Genomic DNA, 21,610 nt, shown 5'->3' on the forward strand with positions numbered 1-21,610 from the left:
TCTTTTTAGCAGCTGTTAATTTATCCAAAGTGCAATGAATTCTTTGAGGCTCGCTGTTAATGCTTTTATTTCAAAATGTTAGCATTTTTTAACATATGTCTGTTTCTTATGACTTGTTCCGGTCAACTGATTTGACTTGTCTTCCTTCCAGCTACCCACCAGTGTGAAACCCACCAATGGCAGTGTGCAAATAAGCGTTGTGTCCCTGAGTCGTGGCAGTGTGATGGCGAGGACGATTGTGGTGATCAGTCTGATGAAGACCCTGCCCACTGCTCCACCAGGACCTGCCGCCCAGGACAGTTCAAGTGCCGCAATGGACGCTGCATCCCCCAGAGCTGGAAATGTGATGTTGATGATGATTGTGGTGACAACTCTGATGAACCATTGGAGGAATGCAGTAAGTAATGAACAATTTCGTTCTCCCCTTGTACACTACTGATGGGTATTTCTTTAATTGTATAAGGACTTAACATGTGACTGATTTTTGCATTAAATGTATTTTGATGTTTAGAAAAATCTTTGCCTCCTTAACATCAGTGGTGTTCTCTCCACAGTGGGACCGACATATCGATGTGACAACCACACCGAATTTGACTGCAAGACCAACTACCGCTGTGTGCCACTGTGGTCTGTTTGCAATGGCCACAATGACTGCAGAGACAACAGTGATGAGCAGGGCTGTGGTGAGTGCGTGACGGCCATTCTTGTGTCAGAGCTGAAGTTCTGATCACATCGAGGCAGTGATTTGAAGACTCTCAAACTTTATGTTAAAGCTTTCCCGGTCGATCAAGTCATTTATTTATTTGCTGAGAGTAAGACGATGCCCATGATCTCAGAGGATCAAAAATTTTACGGCATGAACTCAAGATTATGTGTTCAAGGAATGAGTGAAGGGCAATTAGCCAACACCTCAGCCTCCTGTGGAAGATTACACAGTGAGGTAGTGGGAGGTGCTGATGGAGAGGGTCTCACCACTCACCCTCCCCCGCCAATTGCCTCTCCCAGAGAGCACCACAGATTTATGAGCTGTCCGGTGGTATGAGTCTAAGTATATGTGTGTGTTGTTGCTCTGTCCTTGCGTGGGGGCAGGGTTCACACAAGTCTCTTTGTACTTTGCTACGATCCAAACACACTCGCCACGGCCCTCCCGTCTCTTATCGGAGGCCCTCACTCCATTAGTGCCATGCCCGTGCAGGACGGGAGATCCGTGCTAATCTTCCTGTAAGAATGTAGCAGATGGGCCAGGTGGAGGGCTAGGAGGGCAGGACTGGCTAACACTGCGCTATCTTTGACCCCCAGCACTGTGTGGTAGAGACGGCTCAGACTAGCTCTCCTCCACTCCTCTCCCGTCTGTGCTTCTCATCTCCTGCAGTCTTATCCTCTGCAGACACGTACCGGCATGGATAGAGGTCACCCATCTGTCCTAAGCAAGCTGCTCTCCCCCCTCTATGACTATTGCAGTTAAATTAAAAAACAAGATGTCTTTCTTGTCAAGCTGACAGTTTCGTCATTACTTAAAAGCCTAAACATTTCCAGTCGTATTGTGCAGGTGTTGCTCTTATTAATATAATTATCCATCAGAGCGGCATCATCTTTGCTCATTTCTGACTGCTGGATGTAAAAAACAATTTCCTGACTGGTTCAGTCAATGTATGAAACACAGACATGTGTTGGTGCCACTGTAAAGCAAATTGTGTCTTCCCCTGGGGTCAGTGCATCTAACAGATTTAAGCTAGACAACTATTTTTTATGCTCCCAACTGTATTTTCTCATGAAGCATCATGCTCTATTCTCAGGTCATTATCTGGTAAAAAACAAATCACATTAAATATCTTTAATTTCAAAGCAGCATATGTACCTGCGGCCCTGCAATCGGCTGGCGACCGGTTCAGGGTGTACCCCGCCTCTCGCCCATTGTAGCTGGGATAGGCTCCAGCCCCCCGCAACCCCGAAAGGGATAAGCGGTATAGATAATGGATGGATGGATGGATATGTACCTGCTCCTTTCCCAGATGAAGTGACCTGTGATCCTAATGGAGACTTCCGCTGCGACAACCACCGCTGCATCCCACTGAGATGGAGATGTGATGGTGACGATGACTGCGGGGACAACTCTGATGAACGCAGCTGCTGTGAGTGCTGTTCTCTGTATAAAGTTACATTATTCAGTTGCGTTTGAGGGCTTTGGTTTAAGTACTGATGGGAGTGTGAACAGTGAAAAGCTGGGTACGTCGTTTTGATGTCATGTAGGTGTCATCTAAGTAGGTTTATTGTGGGATTTTAGCATAGCTCCTGTGAAGTGTCTAAATGAAAAGGAGTGTTTATCTCAAAGAATAGCCGTGCTATGATTTTGTCAGACGGCAGGGAGGTTTTGTAAGAGGCTCAACACTTCTGCCGAGAGCGGAGTGCTGAGAGAGGTAGTCTTATCAGCTGCTAGAGAAACAGGCTGTCCTCGGTGTGTCAAAAGGAGGGAGTGAAGGAGTCTGTCACCCTTTGCCCCAGAGAATTTAAACATGTCTGAGAACATGCCAGATAATAGCAATAATGTAGCTTCTCAACAGAGAAACGGTAACTGGGGTTAAATCATGGTGGTACCGCTCCCCTTGTTGCTGTGCTGCTGTGGTGGCAAATCTGTAAATTTAATTCAGCATCTGCAGATGGACTCGAAACTCAGTCAAATGAATGAGCTGAGAAAATGAGCCGAGAACACAGAGGATGTCAGTGCCTTAGACACACTGATGACTGCAAAGTCAGGCAGAGGTGCTGAGCTACACATTATCTTGAACTGGTCGAAAAACAGTCTCTCAGAAGACAATAGAGCAATTCAGACCATCTTATCTTCTCCCGTCTTGTCCCGTCTATGGACACTGAGTAATGCATTAACAGCTTGCTATTTGCAGAGACATAAAATGTATTTGAATAAAAGTAAAACGTTAAGTTTCTTCACATTTTCTGCTTGGTCACTGTGACAAAATGCAAAAGTACATGGAGTCTAGAAACTTCCATTACATTGCCTCCCTTTGAGTATTCTTTGCTCACAGCAAAATCCTCATCATCCATAGTGATGAACTTTACTACTATCACTATCATTAGAATAATGGGGCACGCAAGGAATCAGTAAAACAATTATTCCCCACTTTTACTCTCTCAATGGATACTCACTTACCAAAAAGACTATTCTCAAGCTACCTGGTTCACTGGATCACATTGCTGAGTGAGCCCCAGTCATCAGGCGTCAGGCCCCCACTTCTCTACTCTCTTTGATGGGGAGGTCGAGGTTAGAGTCCCAGACTCTAGCTGTGCAGTGTCTGTACCTTCAGTGCTGCGTTCCAGGTGCCCTCTCACACGAGCAATCCTGCTGACAATGCCAAGGATGTGGTGGCAATTTCTGTTAAATAAAGCGCAAAGTCAAATGTTGTCTTTCTCATGTTTAATTCAGCATCTGCAGATAGACAGCACAGTCAAATGAATGAGCCCAGAACACAAGAGATGTCAGTGTTTTTAACACATTGATGTTTGCGAGGTCAGGAAGAGGGTGTGAGTTACACATTATTGAACTGGTAGCAAAGCACCCTCTCGAGCAATTCAGGCCATCTTCTGTCTAATCCCGTCAATGAACACTAAGCACAGTGTGCTGTTTGCAGAGACGTAAAATGTATTTGAAGGGAAGCAAACATAAAGTTTCTTCACATTTTCTGCTTGATGACTGTGACAAAGTACAAAAGTACGTGATGTTTAGAAATTTCCATCACGTACCTCATGACCTCACTTCAGAGTAACGGCTGCACATACAGCTCGTGATTGTTTCAGTGTTTAATGTCAGAATATGGAGAAAAATAACAGGCCGCATTTGAAAACACTTGACAGCTTTGAGAAAGGTGTCAAAGTTAAATTCAAGACACACGAGACCCTTTGACATCCCTCTGACTGATGTGTCCGTGTCGATTTCTTAACATTTAATTTAACAAAAAAACATGTGCTTGATTCCACACTGTTCAACTTCTGTGTTCATGTTTTCCTTCAGCTCCACGCGCGTGCACAGAGAGCGAGTTTCGTTGTGATAATCTGCGCTGCATTCCTGACCGTTGGGTCTGTGACCATGACAACGACTGTGAGGACAACTCGGATGAAAGGGACTGTGGTAAGTGGAGGCTCTTTGTTCGCTGGCTGTTTGTGAGTAATGGAGGGCTGCATTAAACAAAGAGGCAATAAAACTGAGCGTTTTGAAGGATAGCACAGACAGACAGGACCACCAATAGTCATTTATTCAAAAATGGTTTATTCACTCTGCTGCACTCTGCCTTTTCCTTATGGTGCTGGTAGAATGAAGGACAGATCAATGATTTAGAAGTTCAAGTCTCACTCAATATCTCACTGATGTTATTCTAGACGAGACACATTTGCCTTTGCCTTAGTCACGACAGAACGAGTGCTCCCTGTTTCCTGTGTACTGTAGCTTTTATGTGAAGTGATGCCACATCTTGTGCCGGTTTGGCTCTCGTTGCAGAGTTACGGACTTGTCATCCCGGTTACTTCCAGTGTGGCAGTGGACACTGTATCGCTGAACGCTTCAAATGTGATGGCAATCCAGACTGTTTGGACTATACAGATGAGATGACTTGTCGTAAGTGTCCCACAATGAATTGTTTTCCCTGTGATAATTATTATTGTCCCCATCACATAAAGAGCTTTTTAATATAAGTGAATTCTGCATGCATGTGCTCTGTTCTCAGCCTAATTAGGATTGAAAATAGTGAGTTTGGTTGCAAGCTAGGGTTTGACAGAACGCTTCTGACTTTCAGCGACCCGCTTTCCCAACGGCACGTACTGCCCCCCCTTCCTGTTTGAGTGCAAGAACCACGTGTGCGTCCAGCCTCACTGGAAATGTGACGGAGACAACGACTGCGGAGACAATTCAGACGAGGAGCTTCACCTCTGCTGTAAGAAGAAAAATTATTGCCAAACTGTCCTGCCCAGAGTAACATCAAACTCAATGCTTAATTTGTGAGTGGATCTGCTGGGCGTGCTTGAGCTGACTGTTTCTGTTCATCCACAGTGGAAATCCAGTGTGAGACTCCGTTCCGTTTTCGCTGTGACAACAACCGCTGCATCTACAGCCACGAGCTCTGCAACTCTGTTGATGACTGCGGTGACGGCTCTGATGAGAGACAGGAAAACTGTACGTCTGATAGTTTTAGCTGATGATCGGTGCTTTTTGTTGTCTTTTTCCCGACTTCTCTTGAGTTGACATATTTCTCTCCACAAAGGCCAAAGCCCCACTCATGGACCCTGTACAGATGATGAGTACAAATGCAGCAATGGACAGTGCATCCCCTTACAGTACGCCTGTGATGATTATGACGACTGTGGAGACCAGTCAGATGAGCTGGGCTGCCGTGAGTACAATAACAAAGAGTATATTCCTAAGAGTTCAGCATTTTATGCATTTAGTTCAGTCTTTCCATTTGTACTCATTTTTTATATTTGCTCCTGTCAGACCATGGCAGTGGACACACGTGCAGTGACAACATCTGTGAGCACAACTGTACCGACCTGACGGAGGGAGGCTTGCTCTGTTCGTGCAGACCTGGCTACAAGCCCAGAACGACAGAAAAACACACCTGTGAAGGTAAGAGACTCACCAATTAGTCCTGATCCATTTTAGTGGAAGTCCACAAAGTGTTTTTCTACATTCAACTCACGTTTTTTTTGTTCTCTTTCTTTCATTTCTCCTGCTTTTGGAAACAGATGTGAATGAGTGTGAAGTGTATGGCACGTGTCCTCAGGAGTGCAAGAACACAAAGGGCAGCTATGAGTGTTTTTGTGCTGAAGGCTTTCTCTCTTTTGGTGAGCCACATGGGACAGAGTGTGCTGCCCAGGGTAAGGGCTCTTCATTCACACGCAGGAGAAAAATCTCCACAAATGCTCCCTTTTATTAGCGAGAAAAGCCAAACTCTGAATTGACATTGCTAAAAGCACACCACAATTTCTGTATTGTGTAGGAAACCCACCCGTGCTGCTCCTGCCAGACAACGTTCGCATCCGCCGTTTCAACCTGTCCTCTGAGCAGTATTCAGACTATGTGGACAACGCTGAGCACATCCAAGCCTTGGACTACCTGTGGGATCCAGACGGACAAGGACTCAGTAAGATTTCTACTGTAAACATTTTAATGTTGCAGTCAATTTAACAGCAACAAGTTTGGATAACCTTTATCGCCTGATCTGCTGCAGGTACTGTGTACTGGACAGTTCTGGGTCGGGGATCTGAATTTGGCTCAATCAAACGTGCCTACATGACCACCTTTAATGATTACGGCAACAACCCAGTGAAAGAGGTGGATCTGAACCTGAGATACATTGCCAAACCTGATGGCATCGCTCTGGACTGGGTTGGCGGGTAATTCAACAAGATTATGATATTAACCATTGCAGAGGTCGCTCTAGATTTTGTTCAGTTGCTCAGTATTTATTTCCTTTTACAGGCACATTTACTGGACAGATTCAGGCACCAATCGAATTGAAGTGGCCAAACTTGATGGCCGGTACAGGAAGTGGTTGATCCACACAGACCTCGACCAGCCTGCTGCTATTGTTGTCAATCCATCACTCGGGTAAGAAGCTGTAGAGTTTTTAGTGTAAAATGTATGTCATACGTTTGCATCCTCTTTTGCCATACGGTATGAAGAATAATCTTCTGTGCCGACAGAATGATGTACTGGACAGACTGGGGCAGGAAACCCAGAATAGAATCAGCGTGGATGGATGGTCAGCACAGAGAGGTGCTGGTGAAGGAGGAGGACCTGGGCTGGCCTACTGGGCTGACTCTGGACTACCTGAATGGAAATAGGATCTACTGGTGTGACTCCAAAGAAAACATCATTGAGTCCATGAAGCCTGATGGCACAGACAGGAAGATCGTCATATCAGGAGGTCAGGAGACTGAGAGAGGGCAACCAGTTAGCAGAAATACAAACACATATGAAGTCTTGTATGATCAGTGCCAATAATCAAGTCTTTCATTCAAAATGTGCATTTTAAGTGTTGGTTTTCTCTGTTTCAGACATCGGACATCCCTACAGTCTGGATGTGTTTGAGGGGCATGTGTACTGGACAACAAAGGATAAAGGCGAAGTGTGGAGAACTAACAAGTTTGGGAACGGACATAAAGTCAAAGTTCTAACCATCAACCCCTGGCTGACTCAAGTCCGCATTTACCAGGAGCACCGACACAACCGATCAGGTCAGAGCACGGAGGGATTTATATAAGGGTGGTTCACAGTAAGACTGTGTTGTATGTCATGTTTAAGGTATCACACAAACTGATATTGAGCCATTGCTCACACGCTCTTGATCTCAGTATGTCACATAATAAAAATACAAATTATGAAAGGATTTGACAACTTCATACAATACAGTTTGCCTGTCTTCACATGCCCCCGTCTGTTGCATGTAGATGAACACAAAATATGCCACAAAATCAGGACAGTGGCTGAAAATCACGAAAAAAATTCTAATCCAATTAAATCAACGACACAACTAATTTAAACCAATAATTAATTCAAAACATCAACATCTAGAAGAGAGAATCTACAGTTAAATGGAGGAATGTTTTGAAGGTTCCTGCAGAAGGAGCAGCATCCATGAAGCCTCTTTTACTCAGTTCAGTGTGGGCAAGGAACAAAGTATATTTTATTATTCTGAATATTTTTCTAAACAATTAAGTAGTGTTACAATTAAGATTTGTTGATGTGTCATGTGTCAGAGGTGCATTTCCAGAAATGGCTTTCTTTTCTTTTGGACAAAATCTAACCGTCTTTTTGGTCTTTCCTCTTCAGTATCCAGCCCTTGTAAGAATGTGTGCAGCCACCTCTGTCTCCTCCGGCCTGGTGGATACACCTGCGCCTGCCCGCAAGGGTCCTCTCCGGTGGAGTTTGACTCCAATGAATGTGACGCAGGTAAACAGCGGCCTGAGCGTGTCTGCTGCCTGCACTCCAGTGTTGGCTGTTGTGTTGCATCTCATTTTGCATTCATGAATCCCTTCCTCACATGTGCCTGGCTGCTCCTGTGTGGTTCTGTGAAGCTGTGGTGTGATATTGTTGTTGATTCTGTGTATGCCTGGCTTTTGCTCCTGCAGCCATTGAGACACCTGTTGCAATGCCCCCTGCATGTAGATGCATGAATGGTGGAACCTGCTACACTGATGAAAGTGGTCTGCCCAAGTGCAAGTGAGTTTAGTTGAATGTGCCATTTACACCAGTTTTTGATTGATTGACTCTCCATCGGTCACATCCAGTAATTGTTGATATTTCTGGCATTTCAAATGCTTCAAGATGTTGTTTTCCCATGTAAGAAGATTATGTTCATCATGACTTTCTGCAGATGCCCATATGGTTATGTCGGCAGCTATTGTGAGATGGGCAAGTCAAGGGGCGCTCCGGCAGGAACAGGTATTGTAATTCACCCATTATCTAACATTTTGTTCAGTCTTGACCTGGGTAATGCCTCCCACGTGCCCTGGTTGACTCGTGGGAGCTGCTGTACAGTAACCATCATGATCTGTTGGCTTTACTGGAGCAGCTCAAGGCCAAATGTGATGAAGTCACCCTTCTCGCTTATCAACTTTAAAACTCGGGCCAAAATAACAGCTTAGCAAACAGTCTGGCTCAGCAGTTGCTGAAGATGTTGACTGGCTAAAATGTCCTTAATAAATAGCCAAGTAGTAATTCACTTGATCACTGTTTAACTGCTCTAATGGTTTCGCAAACTAAATGGGTCATCCAAAGGACATGAGCAGTAATGGACTCATCAGCAAAATGTTATGACAGGAGTAATATTTACGATCAGCACCTTGTTGCAAGTATCCTATATTGCATACAACTGAATATCTTGTACTTTCCCTTTAGCTGTGGCCGTTCTACTGGCAGTCATCATCATCCTGATTACTGGAGCTTTGGCTGTTGGGGTTTTCCTCAACTACAAACGAACAGGATCTTTCATCCCCTCCATGCCCAAACTGCCCAGGTATGCTGCCTCTCTGTGACTGCATGTGCATGAAAGCTGTACTAACTCAGAATTTAGATGAAGATTCAAGCAGGAGTGGTTTGTTTTTGTCCAGCCTCAGCAGCCTAGTGAAGTCTGGGGACACAGGGAACGGAGTGACGTTTCGCTCAGGTGATAATGTTGACCTTGGACCATCACACATCGGTGTGTCCTTCATTGACACAGCCATGCAGATGGTGAGTCCTGCAAAGATGCTCATTAGCAGTTAATATTTTCTGTGCTGTCAGCATTTTGGACTCACAAACAAAGTGAACTATGTGGTATTTATGGACAACTTTCACTTGAGCATTCTTTCCAGAACTGCTTGTATCAACAGCAGCAGTCGAGAAAACAATTAATGAATGCAAAAAACAGTCTTCTCAATTTAACATCCCTATAGGATGATAGTTTTGCCATGGAAGCTGGGAGGCAGCCAATCACATTTGAGAATCCGTTATACGCCACTGCTCCTGGAGTGTCCGGTGACCCTGCTGTCATTCATGCCACACAGGTACTCATACATGAATGAATGCATTTTATTCTTTATTTTCATGTCATAAAATCTGGGTGTCCCATCACATGTTAACACCACATGTAAGCTAAGACCTCCAGCAGTTGACAGACCATGATCTGAACATTGTTTAGTGGTGTTCATCATTTCAGCATCTTCCAACAGAACATTATCTAATTTAGTTTGACAAAATCTTGACAGAATACAGTATACAACAAAATACACTTCACTCTACTGTAATCACATGTATGTATTTCGGCTGTTTGTAAGCAGGACATCTCAGAATTACACAGTGTGAACATTGGCCAACAATTGGCCAAAAGTGTATGGACATGCATGTGCCTCCTGATTATTGATCCTGAAAATGAAAGATTCACACAAGAGGTTCAGCCAGTTTGTTCATTATCATGACGACCCACTTCTCTATCAGGTGACTGTTAATGTGAGCGGTGAGCAGCTGGAGAACAACTTTGTGAACCCGGCGTATCACGGAGACCAGACTGCGGGCATTGTGAACACAACTTCTGTCGGCACCAAACCTGTGCAGGTGAGTCTCCTGGTGGCAGTATGTCTGTAGAAAACCATGCATGCCGAGTGCGATGGCGCCTCACTCTTTGTGTTTGTGGGCAGGAGTCAAAGTGGAGCCTGTTCAAGCGGAAATTAAAGCCAAGCACCACGTTTGAAAACCCTTCGTATTCAGAGGTGAGTAGTTTGGACATTTTCAAGGCACCGGTTAGCAAACAGAAAGCCATTCTTTCAGCTTGTTGACCCTCTGTGTTGCTCTGCAGATGAAGGATGAAAAGCCTGTGGGAAGCAGCGGGGACGCCTCCGCCCCTGAGCCGTCTCCGTTTGTCCCCCCCGCCAAACCTCCGAAGAGGGATCGCCCGAGCACCTTTTCGCCGACCGAGGACAGTTTCAAAGACACAGCCAACCTCGTGAAAGAGGACAGCGACGTATAACCCTTCTCTCACAGACGGGAATTGCAACAAATAAAGAAACACACTTTGCACAGAATTTATTTTTTTATGCAGCCTGTGTACAAAACTCCAAATTGTTTTAGGAGAGAGAAACATTTCTAGAGAATGAAGAAAGAGGTCTGCTGTGACTATGCCTTCTGACATTTCTTATGCCAATTCTTGTGTTAATGTTTTCTTTATTCTGATGTACAATATGTAAATCTTTGCACTGAAGCTGCTGATAGAAATGTTAATAAATAAGTTGTATATTTGTAAATTTGAACAGTAAGATTTTGTCAGAAAATATCTTTGAAATAGATCCTACGAATGATTCCACGTACGTACAATAACACGCGTAAGAAGCGAGCTGTATTCTGAATGTACAGTACTTATATGATCGAAGATGGTTAGAGAAATGTGTCAAGCAATGATATTTTTTTTTTTTTGCCACTGAACAAAACTGAAGATGTATTTGTTCATCTTTCATGTTTATATACCTCATTTCAGGGCGGGAAATTCAATAAAGGCAAGAATAATTGGGCTTTAACTTGATGCCTTTTGTTTTTCAAAGGTGTGGGATGAAATGTGTGCAAAGCATACTTACTGTACTCAATCATAGTAATTTCTACCTTGTGTTCCTGTGACTTTGAATCAACATCGTCTCTTTTCTTTCTTGTTTTTAAGTAATGGTATTGGAACAATGACTAAAATTGTCTGGAACAATACTTGAATGTGCCCATGTTTGTCACATGGAAATGAAGAGCAACACGTGACCCGAGGATGCAGTTTTATGAACACACTGAATAAATTCTTCACTTTACAGAATGATTTTGAATCATAATGAGGACAAATAAAAACTCTTATCCGTGATCATCCACAACATGCCCAAATGCTTTCAATTGCTGCTGCTGAGACATGAATGAATAAATTTCCTATTTTCTAACAGTCTTGACACTTTTTTTTAACTGTATTGTCGCAGAATGTTTTATTTTATTGCTTTTATTTGTCCTGCACACACACACAGTGGCAGTGGTTCCAAAGAGGGAGTAGTTTAATTTCTGTTGCCCTTCACTGAAGGAAGAAACAGGCTGACAAAAAAGTCTGACACAAATGAAGGGAGGTAGGACATAGGAATCCAAAAAAGCTTGGCGTCCCAGCCGACACCATACCGCGTGCGTGGGAAGCGAGCTGTCAGTGCGTGCTCCATACACCCGGTCACCTTAGAGATGTCCGGGCTGCACAAGACGCCCAGGGAGAAGTCCTGAGTTTTCACAACTGATGGGAAAACAAAGGCAAACATTGGTTTCACATTCATGTCACACTGTTGCGGAATAATCGACTGTTCTTCCACTCACACTCATTTAAGTATGCAGGTCCATAGGAGTCCTTGAGAGTTTGAGGGAGGCGGCTCCACAGCCCCCTCACGTTAGCTTCGATGATGTCCGGCTGGGTAACAGCTGTCTTGAAGAAACCAGGCTCAATAATGCTCACTTTGATGCCAAAGTATTGCATGTCCCTCCTAGAGAGGAAGCAGACCATTATGTTTCTTTAACGCATTTTTTCATTCTTCTGTTCTAAAAATTGCTTTAGGTCATCATGGTAATATCTAAAAAGTTTGCACATTACTCAAATTGTCAGCCTTTTGCAGCTGAATGCAGCAGTGGAAAGTCACAAATTTGACCTGAAAAGTAGCATTTTCGTGCTATTTTCTATTCCTATTATCTACATTTCACAGAGAAATATTGTACTTTTTACTCTACCATATTTATCTGAAAGCTATAATTCATTATTTTACCCAGAAAAATCATATAATAAGCTCATGAAATATAATGCATTGCAGATTAAGCCAGTCACATGTTGGCGACACATTTCAGATTTCATTAACAGTTCCACCAATGAGTGATTTCCCCTCTAAACTTTTCAAATGGTATCATTCAAATAACTGTTTAAGGCCCAAAGATGCAGAGCGATCCAATACTTCACAAAAAAATCAATCATTTGTGAAAAGTGTAAAAATGAACAGAATTGGAGCAGAACTTTTTTTTCCTCCTTCTCTCCTTCAAATGACCACCTGAGATTTATCTCGTCACCCTTCCCAGTCAGCAAACTACCTAACGCCATGTAAAGTAGCTAAAACTAGCTCCACCTCAAGCAGCCACAACAATAAAATGCTTTTTTTGAATACTGAACCTTTCTTATCTTAAGAGCATGAGTGATAACCTTATAGTCTTGCCACTACCTGAGGGAGTCGGAGAACGCTTCCACTCCCCATTTGGACAGGCAGTACCCTCCCCCATTGAGAGACAGTCTGCCCATTATACTGGCCACATTTACCACCCTGCCTTGGGCCTTTTTCAGCAGCGGCAGAAACTGGAGGGTCACGTCGATAACTCCGATCAGATTCACGTCCAGAATCTTTGTGAAATCCTCCAGCGTCAACCAATCTGTTGGACCGATGGGAGTGGACCTGCCAGCATTATTCACCAGACCCCACAGACCTGAAGAGGAAAGAGACAGGAGCTGATATCAACTTCTTTATTCTCCCAAAATGTGAGTTAAAGCTGTACTTTTCACATATGGTGTGCCCAGTGCATCTAAATGTACACTCTGGACATTTCCACTCCACTGACTGTACTGCATTAATGGATATTAGTATATAGTTTGAGAGTTTTGTCCACTTCTCACTACATCCCATCCACAGGCATGTTCACTAAATCCGAGTCTGCAAAGCTTCTAATGTGGTCAGGATCTATTTTTATCAACCTGTAGTTGAGATTTGAATGTTGTTGTTATTGTTGTTGATGTTTGAAGAGGCATTACTCTGTTCAGGGCTTTAAAAACGCAGCATGAAGTATTTTCTTAAAACAAAACGCATCAGCAGGAGGAGGATGAGCTGATAAAGGGATGGTCCAGGTTGCCTTCATCTCTCCCAGTGCTTCCCCCCTGTCTGTGTACCCCCTGACATCCACCCAGCTCACCTCGCCCTCCGACCTCTTTGCTCACAAACTCCACCGCCTTCCTGATGCTCGTGCTGTCTGTCACATCCAACAGGAGGGTCTTCAGTCTGGAGGAGGTTGCTGCTGCCAGACCTGCTGCACCTTTCTCTGTGAGACATGCTGCTATGACATGGAAACCTTTTCCATCCAGCTGTCTGGCCAGCAGGTTCCCAAAGCCGCTGTCGCAGCCCGTGATAAACACATGCTTCTGGTTGAAGCTGTCAACCTTGTAGGAATCTCTGATGTACCAGCGGATGGCGGCGAGAGAGGCCACAAGAAGAGCACAGGTTAAGGCCAGGTGTGACAAGGCTACCTAAAACACACAACCCACAGCTTTGACCTCTGTAAATCCTGAAAGAAACGTTTTTAATCCATGTTGTTTTCTTCAAAATATTTCACTCGTCTTGTCTTTTTAAAAATGATGAAAACAGAAGTGAATATAGTGCAAATACAACTTACCTCCAATAAGCATGATGTCAGATTGTCAGCTGACTCCTGAGAGAGAAAATATGACGTTTTTCTTCAGTTCAAACCATGTACAATCACACACCAACCCACACACACACAGATTTCCACTGAAATAGCCTTTACTCTGATGCGTGCACAGTCCACTCCATCCTCATCAACCCTTCTTACTGCAGCAGTAATAAAGGCTGAACCTGCCTTCAGCAGAGGCCTCTGAAGGCCTCATAATTATCATGTATCAGCTGATTTGTGATAGTGTAACGGGCTAGTGGAGGACCGGGGAATACGGGGAAACGGACAACCGGTGTAACACTGTGCCCTTTAATAGCACCGAGGTGGTGAGATCTGCACACCCGCAGATAGGGACTTGACGGGCGGAGTAGTCAGGAACAGGCGAGGTCGAATAGCGGAGATCAAGTTGACAAGGAGCGCTGGAGACTCTGACATGACGCATGGACAATCTGGCCACCTGACCGAATGTCAGCGCTGCTTCACCCTCCTGCTGAATTGTCTAATAGGCAAGGTGTGTAGATAAGCGGTTATGGGCGTGGCTGAAGAGCTGCAGCAACAGGTAAGTGTTGGGCTGGACTTTGAACGTAACGTGATTAACTGCATGTTTACTTTGGGGTTAGGCACCACCACCACTACCACCACCACCACCAGCTGAAATGTTAAGACCAGTTTAATTCCCCATTGGAACTTGAGCATACACACCGTCTCATAAAAAATGCATTTAAACCCACAAACCCGTGTCAAAATGTACTTTCTAATTCCTAAACAGATGTGTGTTTAACCAGTTCGCCTCAATAGGGGCTCGCAGTTAATTTTGCTGCAGGGCCCCCTAGTGGGCTAATATGTCCACGACAGCAATGAACCTCAACATTTGACACAATGGGCTCTATTTTCGACTCCGCCGAGCACTCGAGAGACAGAGAGAGACAGACACATGGAAAAAACGTAAGTGATGATCGATGTCCGCTATCACCCACGTCATTTGATTCCAAATTCAAATGTAATCATAGTAACGCTTAACGTTATCTACAAAGATGGAGTACATCATTGCTTTGAGGAGGATGAGGAGGAGGAGGAGGAGGAGGAGGAGGAGGATTTACCATCTAAGGACCTCATATTTAGACATCAGAATCAGAATCAGAAATCCTTTATTTATCCCTGAGGGAAAGTTGTTTTTGTTGCAGTGCTCCTTACAAGAATAGAATTAGAAAAAAATTACATACATAAAAAGCAAATATAAAAACAAAATATTTATATTGAGTGTGTGTGTGTGTGTGTGTGTGTGTGTGTATACACACACACACACACACACACACACACACACACACACACACACACACACACACACACCACAAAATATAGAACATCATATAAAACAATATATATATACTGAGAAAACGGGTGTGCAAAGTAATACAATCGGATGTCAGGAGACATGAGTGACGTCAGCGGCGTTCTTAAAGGTGAGGCTAGGAGCTGCTGTGATTGGTGGAGATTTGACTCGGCTGTGCCAAACCCACTCCACGCCTTCTCCCCTCCCTCTTTCCGAGTTGCGCCGTGGGACTGAAATGAGAAGGAGGTGGGGATGCGCCGGCGGCGCACCTCTCGAAAATACCAAAGTCTGCGGAGTCGAAAATAGAGCCCAATACCTCCTTTGTTTTAACTAAGAGTAGGGTTTGCGTATCTATTTGTACATATATTCTCCTATAGTAGAGCCCTTTTAAAGCCCAATCAATCAATTCAATGTGGATCCCATATACAATAATACATGTAATATAAAAGAGAGCCATTTGAATGTTTAAGTTTATCTGAATCTAATGAAGTACATTTACTCAGGACCTTCAACACAGTTTTGAGGTACATACTCCCTGTTCATTCTACTTCATACTTCTACTTCACCAAATACAATAGTACAAAACATAAGATCAGATTTTGTAAGTATCTGTTATACACAGCTGTAGTTAAATTTAGCTCCACCCTGACTAACAGTACAATGCTTCTTACACATACTTACAGGCATAATATTAATCCAATAATAAAATGTATAATAATATATAAGAACACATTCAATTCATGCACTGTGTTGTGATCTGGATACTTCCTCCACCGCTTTGCTTTGCCATAATGTAACAGATGAACTGAATGTTGTTTGTAGCGCTCATATCATTTTAAAAATGGATGTTTCCTGATTACATTTTGCAAAGCTTTGTGTCCCACATGCAAAAGCTTGGCAGTGGAGAGCTCAGAGAGCTGAAACCAACCCCATCTGCAGGGCTGGACACCACAAAAAGAAGGTCAGTTCAGTTTAATGCAACAATTTTCACTCCACCAGGTGATATCAGATCTCATACAAATCTGTCTGACAAATGATGCAAAATGGATAATAATCATGCAAACATACCATGGCTACAGCTGTTTAGATGAGAGAATATGAGTGAACTGAATGCAGCGGCGATCGTCTCACAGTCAACGCTGGAAGCTCTAGGAAAAGGTGTGATGTTGTATTTCAGTGTGTCTGCAGAGTCAAGGTCCACATCAGAGAGAACAGGAGGGCTTGAGGTCAAAGGTTTGACCAGCATGAGGTTGTGAAAGAGACAACAGCGGATTACATGAACCCTGGGTTTGATAACTGTGTTCCTCTTTCACCTCAAATCCACTCACCCACACAAACCAACAAAAACACCTCAGCCCAAAAGTTATCTGGAAAAAACAAGTTATTTAATGTGAAGAGCAGGTTTAAACAGACACAGAAGCAAAAATCCATCAAGAACTGCAGATTTGCAAGTTTTTGTCAGACGCATTTACGAGTAGCGTTCTGACTTCAGAAGCTTTGAACATCTACAAAAGATCTTATAATCAACAGTCAAAGACATAACTAAGAGGCAAATCATTTTTATTATTCAAGAAAATGTCAGTGGTTTAAAAACTTTTACATTCCCCCCTTTATTCAGGGAAAACAAAAGTCAGAAAAATCATCTTCAAATTAGTCCAAATTTTTTCTCAGCGAGCTGGTGTGACAGAAACTACTGTGATTGTATTTTTAGTTTGAGGCTATTTCTAATGAAAAATGTGTCCGAGATGCAGGTCGGCATGTACGACAGAGGCAACCAAAAGAACTTGGCGTCCCACCCAGGAGAGTAACGACAGCGAGGGTGAACGGCAGAGATGGCGTGCTCCATACAGCTGACCACCTTCATCAGGTCCCAGTCCGAGAGCAGCTTGAAACTTTCATCCAACTTTTCCAGAGCTGAAAGAGAAGACGTTCACACAAGGGGTTTACACGCGGGGCAACGCTTTACTTCACAGCTCCATAAATTCCTGATTTGTTCCTAAAAATTTCCCAGGAAGTTTCTTGGAAAATACAGAAAAGGTTCATCTTGATATTACAGAAGTGGATGTGCATCTTGTTTCTGTGCCACCAGTGAGAATTAGATCCCTAACAAAAGATGAGAATGACGAAGAAAACCAGAACTTCTTTTGAATCAGTGCCAAAAACATTTCTCAGAACAGACCTTTTCTCTAAGTTAAAAATCTGGAAACCAAGTGAACAAAGACAAAGAGCAGATGCAACCCCAGGCAAAAGATCTCACGCTGACTATCTAAATATCCATCCATCCATCCATCCATCCATTTTCTATACCGCCTGTCCCTTTCGGGGTTGCGGGGGGGCTGGAGCCTATCCCAGCTTCAACAGGCGAGAGGCGGGGTGCACCCTGAACCAGTCGCCAGCCGATCGCAGGGCAACATGCAAAGACAGACAACCATTCACGCTCACACTCACACCTAGGGGCAATTTAGAGTCACCAATTAACCTAATGAGCATGTTTTTAGTCTGTGGGAGGAAGCCGGAGTGCCCGGGAGAACCCACGCATGCATGGGAAGAACATGCCAACTTCACACAGAAAGGCCAAGCCCGGGGATTGAACAGGCAACCTTCTTGCTGTGAGGCATGCGCACTACCTGCTTGCGCAACTGTTTTTGATCTCGCCTGAAAGCAGAGCTGGAGACTGAAATGCTCCACTGGTGTGATGGACCGGTTAGACCAGATTCAAAGCATTATCCTCTATCAGCCCGCCCAACTATAAAGCAGAAAAAAACATGTCGGAGCAAAGCTGGAACAGCAGGAACAAAATACAGTCAAGGTCTCTATGGCTCATTTCGTGGTTCATGGCAGGTGTACTGCTGCTGCTGAAGTTTTATGGAGTTCACTTGGCTTAAAGGTGCACATAATTACAAGCATGGCTCGTTTGAGCGCCAGCTAACCACTGAGTTACAGCAGCCAGGCCAACATGGTGACGGCTTGAGCCGCTGACACTGACTCTCCAGAAAGCTGTGGGTGACATCACGGAGACCACGTCCATGTCTTACACGGTCTATGCTTGATCGGAGTATCCTCTATGTTCTGTGATGTGTTGAGCTACAGCAATAAAAATAACAGCACAACAAGTTTGTCGTTATCGACAAAATAATGTTCGTGTGACTCACAGAGCTTTAAGAAGTCTTGTCCGTAGTCGTCCTTCATATTCTGAGGCAGCCTGTCCCACAGCTTCATCATGTTATTTCTCACCACCACTGTGTCGGTCACGTTGGTTTTGAAGAAGCCTGGCTCAATGCATGCCACCTTGACTCCAAATGGCACCATGTTCAAACTGGAACACAAAGAAGGTCGCTGTGAGCCAAGGCGAAGCTCATGAGGCTGAGAGCTTACCTACAGCTGGAACAGGTCGCATGCTGTCTCACCGCAGACTGTCATTGAAGGCCTCCACGCCGTACTTGGACACGCAGTACGGTCCACCGAACGGGCTGATGCGCCCAAACACGCTGGAGACGTTCACCACTCTGCCTCTGGCTATCTTGATGAGAGGGAGGACTCTCAGCGTTGTATCGATGACGCCGTACAGATTGACAGACAGCATGCCCTTGTAATCCTCTATCGTGAGCCAGTCAGTGGGACCGGATGGCAAAGAGACGCCGGCGTTGTTCACAACAGCCCACAGGCCTGGACGACAAACACAAGGAGATGAAACTCAGAACGCTCACATGCACTCTGCATCGCCTGCACGTGAAATGACTGCTTCAGTCTGTGTGTCCACTCTCATGTCTGTACCACAGCCATCAGCTGGAAAAAAATGGAAAATAGGCAAAGAAAAAAGAAGCAAATGCACTCACCCTTCTGTCCAACCAAAGTCTTGATGACAGCAGCTGCTTTGCTGACACTTTCAGAGTTGGAGACATCCAGGGAAACGGTTGTCAGTCTGTCCGAGGACACCTTCTTCAGCTCGTCCTCGCCTTTCTCAGTGTAACAGCCTGCGATCACATGGTAGCCCAGCTGGTCCAGGTGTCTCGCGAGGAGATTACCGAACCCAGAGTCACAGCCAGTGATGTAGACATACTTATCTTCCTTGTTGGGCACTCTTTTGCTTTCTTTGAACCAGCGGTACACGAAGCAGAGAGCCACCAGTCCGAGGACGTACAGGAACATTTTACTGCGGAGAAGAAAGCACATTATTGACAAGCTGTTTGCCTGATCTTTGCAATCTGGAGGAGGACAGTTTCCTAAAAAACAGACTGAGTTAAATAAGAAATAACTCATTTAACATATTGCTACTGCATGGATTTCTAAAAATTCATAGAATATTTTGCTGGATAGCACTGATGCAGAGACGGGGTCCAAACTTCCTCCCACCATATAACTGGGATACTTGGAAATGAGAGTTAAAAACATCTGTCCCTATCCCAGCTGTCAACGGGCGAGAGGCGGGGTACACCCTGAACCGGTCGCCGGTCGATCGCAGGGTAACGTACAAGACAGACAACCATTCACACTCATGCTCACCTGAGGGCAATTTTGGAGTCACCAATTAACCTAATGAGCATGTTTTTGGTCTGTGGGAGGAAGCCAGAGTACCCGGAGAGAACCCACGCATGCACGTGAAGAACATGCAAACTTCACACAGAAAGGCGATCGAACCGGCGACCTTTTTGATGTGAGGTACGCGCACTACCTGCTTGCGCCACCGTGCCGCCCGAGATTTATTTATTTAAACATAAAAACTACACCCCCTTTTATTACGCTTTGTTTGTCTTATATGTTATAATCAGAAAACCTGAGAGGGTGGTTTATATATATATATATATATATATATATATATATATATATATATATATATATATATATATATATATATATATATATATATATATATCACAGACATCAGGTTTTAATAATAGATTATAATTAGATTGTGGCATATTGTGCCAACGCATTCACAGCTTCCAGACAAACATGATTATTTACCAGTTTTATTATAGATAATGTGACATACTACTGTTCCGGATTGTTGGACATGGGACATTTAAGACGTCGGTGCAAACGATCTATTAATAACAAGTGTTTTGCCTGACGCACAAATCAGGACAGCTGCGGCAGATTTATTCACACAATAAAAGCAGGTCGATCCGAGGTGATTTAGAAACTCAGAGGATCCTAACAAGAATCAGTGTTTACAGAAAAACCAGAAAACTTACGTGTTTGCGTTCCGCAGAGGTATGAGCCGCCACCACAAACTGCAAGCTAGTGGAAATGTTGGCAAACTTTACCTGCTTTTATTTACTTCTTCTTCTTGGAGACTTCACGGCAGCTGGCATACAAGGTGTTGCATGACTGCCATCTTCTGGTTTTCTTCCTCATCTTTATCCATTTGAAGGGGAGATACTGCAGCATCTCCTCAGAGCCGCCTGTCCGGTCCCTGCTCATTGTCCTCCACTCGCCTTCTGTCAGCAAGCCAATGAAGAGGCGTATTAACCGAAATAAGAAAAACCTTCAATGCAACATACATTACATAAGGACATTCATAAATAATGTATTATTAGGCAGCCAAAAGTGATCAGAAAGTACTGAATGTGTTCAATAAATCAGAACTTTATTTAATATACTGCTCCTCATACGAACACTTTTTTTTTTACTGGATTACTGTGCAGCTGTAGTGTGACAGCAATCACTTCAGTAACTATTTAAAAACAACTTCTAACTTAGATATACACATTCATTTTTAAATATTGGTAACGGTGAGTGTGACAAGCACGACAGAAGATACTCACACTGTTATGGACGCACATACCGAGAGAAATCGCCGTCGGAAGTCACCGTGGTCCGAGAGAGGAGACGCACCCTGATGCGTTTGATGGCACTGGTGGTGTAGGAAATCTGATCACATCCGCTGCCAGAGTCCTGGCCTTTTTTTTTTTTTTTTTTTTTTTTTTTTTTTTTTTTTTTACGCAAGTCATTATATTGCTTGTCACCGTTATAGATAAAGTAAAGTCTATAAATGGATTAAGTGTGATCAAGATAAATCTGAATAAGTTTCAACACCGTTTGAGTCTGAGATTATAAGAGCAGTCACAAAAATGACTTTAAACAGTTTTTCCATGTTACACATTATGAGAAACTTGTCAGTGTGAGACTCCTGCTCTCTTCTCGTCAGGAGGTCATATGGAGAAATATTAGCTGTTGTGTTATAAAAGGGGAGCTATAAAACGGCAACGAGGAAGCTGAGTTTCATCAGGAGTCATTAATAACACCATTACAGTATACGAATTAAACGGACGCTCCCTGCGCTAGAGGTAGTA

At 43.8% G+C, this 21,610-nt stretch overlaps 3 protein-coding genes across 3 annotated transcripts in view; 1 reads left to right on the top strand and 2 right to left on the bottom strand.

Annotated features, from left to right (window-relative positions):
• lrp2a (low density lipoprotein receptor-related protein 2a) overlaps nt 1-11,451 on the top strand; it is a 44,872-nt gene extending 33,421 nt beyond the window's left edge. Inside the window, 24 exon segments of the mRNA XM_070975740.1 lie at nt 152-397; nt 555-683; nt 2,013-2,132; nt 4,025-4,141; nt 4,508-4,624; nt 4,803-4,940; nt 5,057-5,179; nt 5,268-5,396; nt 5,498-5,629; nt 5,749-5,880; nt 6,003-6,146; nt 6,234-6,399; nt 6,485-6,613; nt 6,709-6,932; nt 7,063-7,242; nt 7,838-7,957; nt 8,137-8,227; nt 8,382-8,449; nt 8,906-9,023; nt 9,118-9,238; nt 9,442-9,552; nt 9,983-10,099; nt 10,183-10,254; nt 10,341-11,451. Coding sequence (XP_070831841.1) covers nt 152-397; nt 555-683; nt 2,013-2,132; nt 4,025-4,141; nt 4,508-4,624; nt 4,803-4,940; nt 5,057-5,179; nt 5,268-5,396; nt 5,498-5,629; nt 5,749-5,880; nt 6,003-6,146; nt 6,234-6,399; nt 6,485-6,613; nt 6,709-6,932; nt 7,063-7,242; nt 7,838-7,957; nt 8,137-8,227; nt 8,382-8,449; nt 8,906-9,023; nt 9,118-9,238; nt 9,442-9,552; nt 9,983-10,099; nt 10,183-10,254; nt 10,341-10,511 — 3,215 coding nt within the window. The 3' untranslated portion in view covers nt 10,512-11,451.
• Nucleotides 11,452-11,559: 108 nt separating this feature from the next.
• LOC139340644 (retinol dehydrogenase 7-like) lies at nt 11,560-14,416 on the bottom strand. Its single transcript, XM_070976552.1, has 6 exons — nt 14,321-14,416; nt 13,964-13,999; nt 13,487-13,817; nt 12,748-13,006; nt 11,864-12,027; nt 11,560-11,783 (listed from the first exon to the last, which is right to left on the bottom strand). Exons 1-6 carry the CDS (start codon nt 14,414-14,416, stop codon nt 11,560-11,562), a joined length of 1,110 nt encoding a protein of 369 aa, XP_070832653.1.
• A 2,263-nt stretch (nt 14,417-16,679) lies between these two features.
• Nucleotides 16,680-20,747, bottom strand: dhrs9 (dehydrogenase/reductase (SDR family) member 9). The gene is made up of 5 exons (XM_070975784.1): nt 20,510-20,747; nt 19,151-19,467; nt 18,722-18,980; nt 18,467-18,630; nt 16,680-17,228 (listed from the first exon to the last, which is right to left on the bottom strand). Exons 2-5 carry the CDS (start codon nt 19,461-19,463, stop codon nt 17,005-17,007), a joined length of 960 nt encoding a protein of 319 aa, XP_070831885.1. The 5' UTR covers nt 19,464-19,467; nt 20,510-20,747; the 3' UTR covers nt 16,680-17,004.
• Between the last annotated feature and the right edge of the window lie 863 nt (nt 20,748-21,610).

This window comes from Chaetodon trifascialis, chromosome 12 (assembly GCF_039877785.1).
Source record: "Chaetodon trifascialis isolate fChaTrf1 chromosome 12, fChaTrf1.hap1, whole genome shotgun sequence".
Taxonomy (NCBI): Eukaryota; Metazoa; Chordata; class Actinopteri; order Chaetodontiformes; family Chaetodontidae; genus Chaetodon; species Chaetodon trifascialis.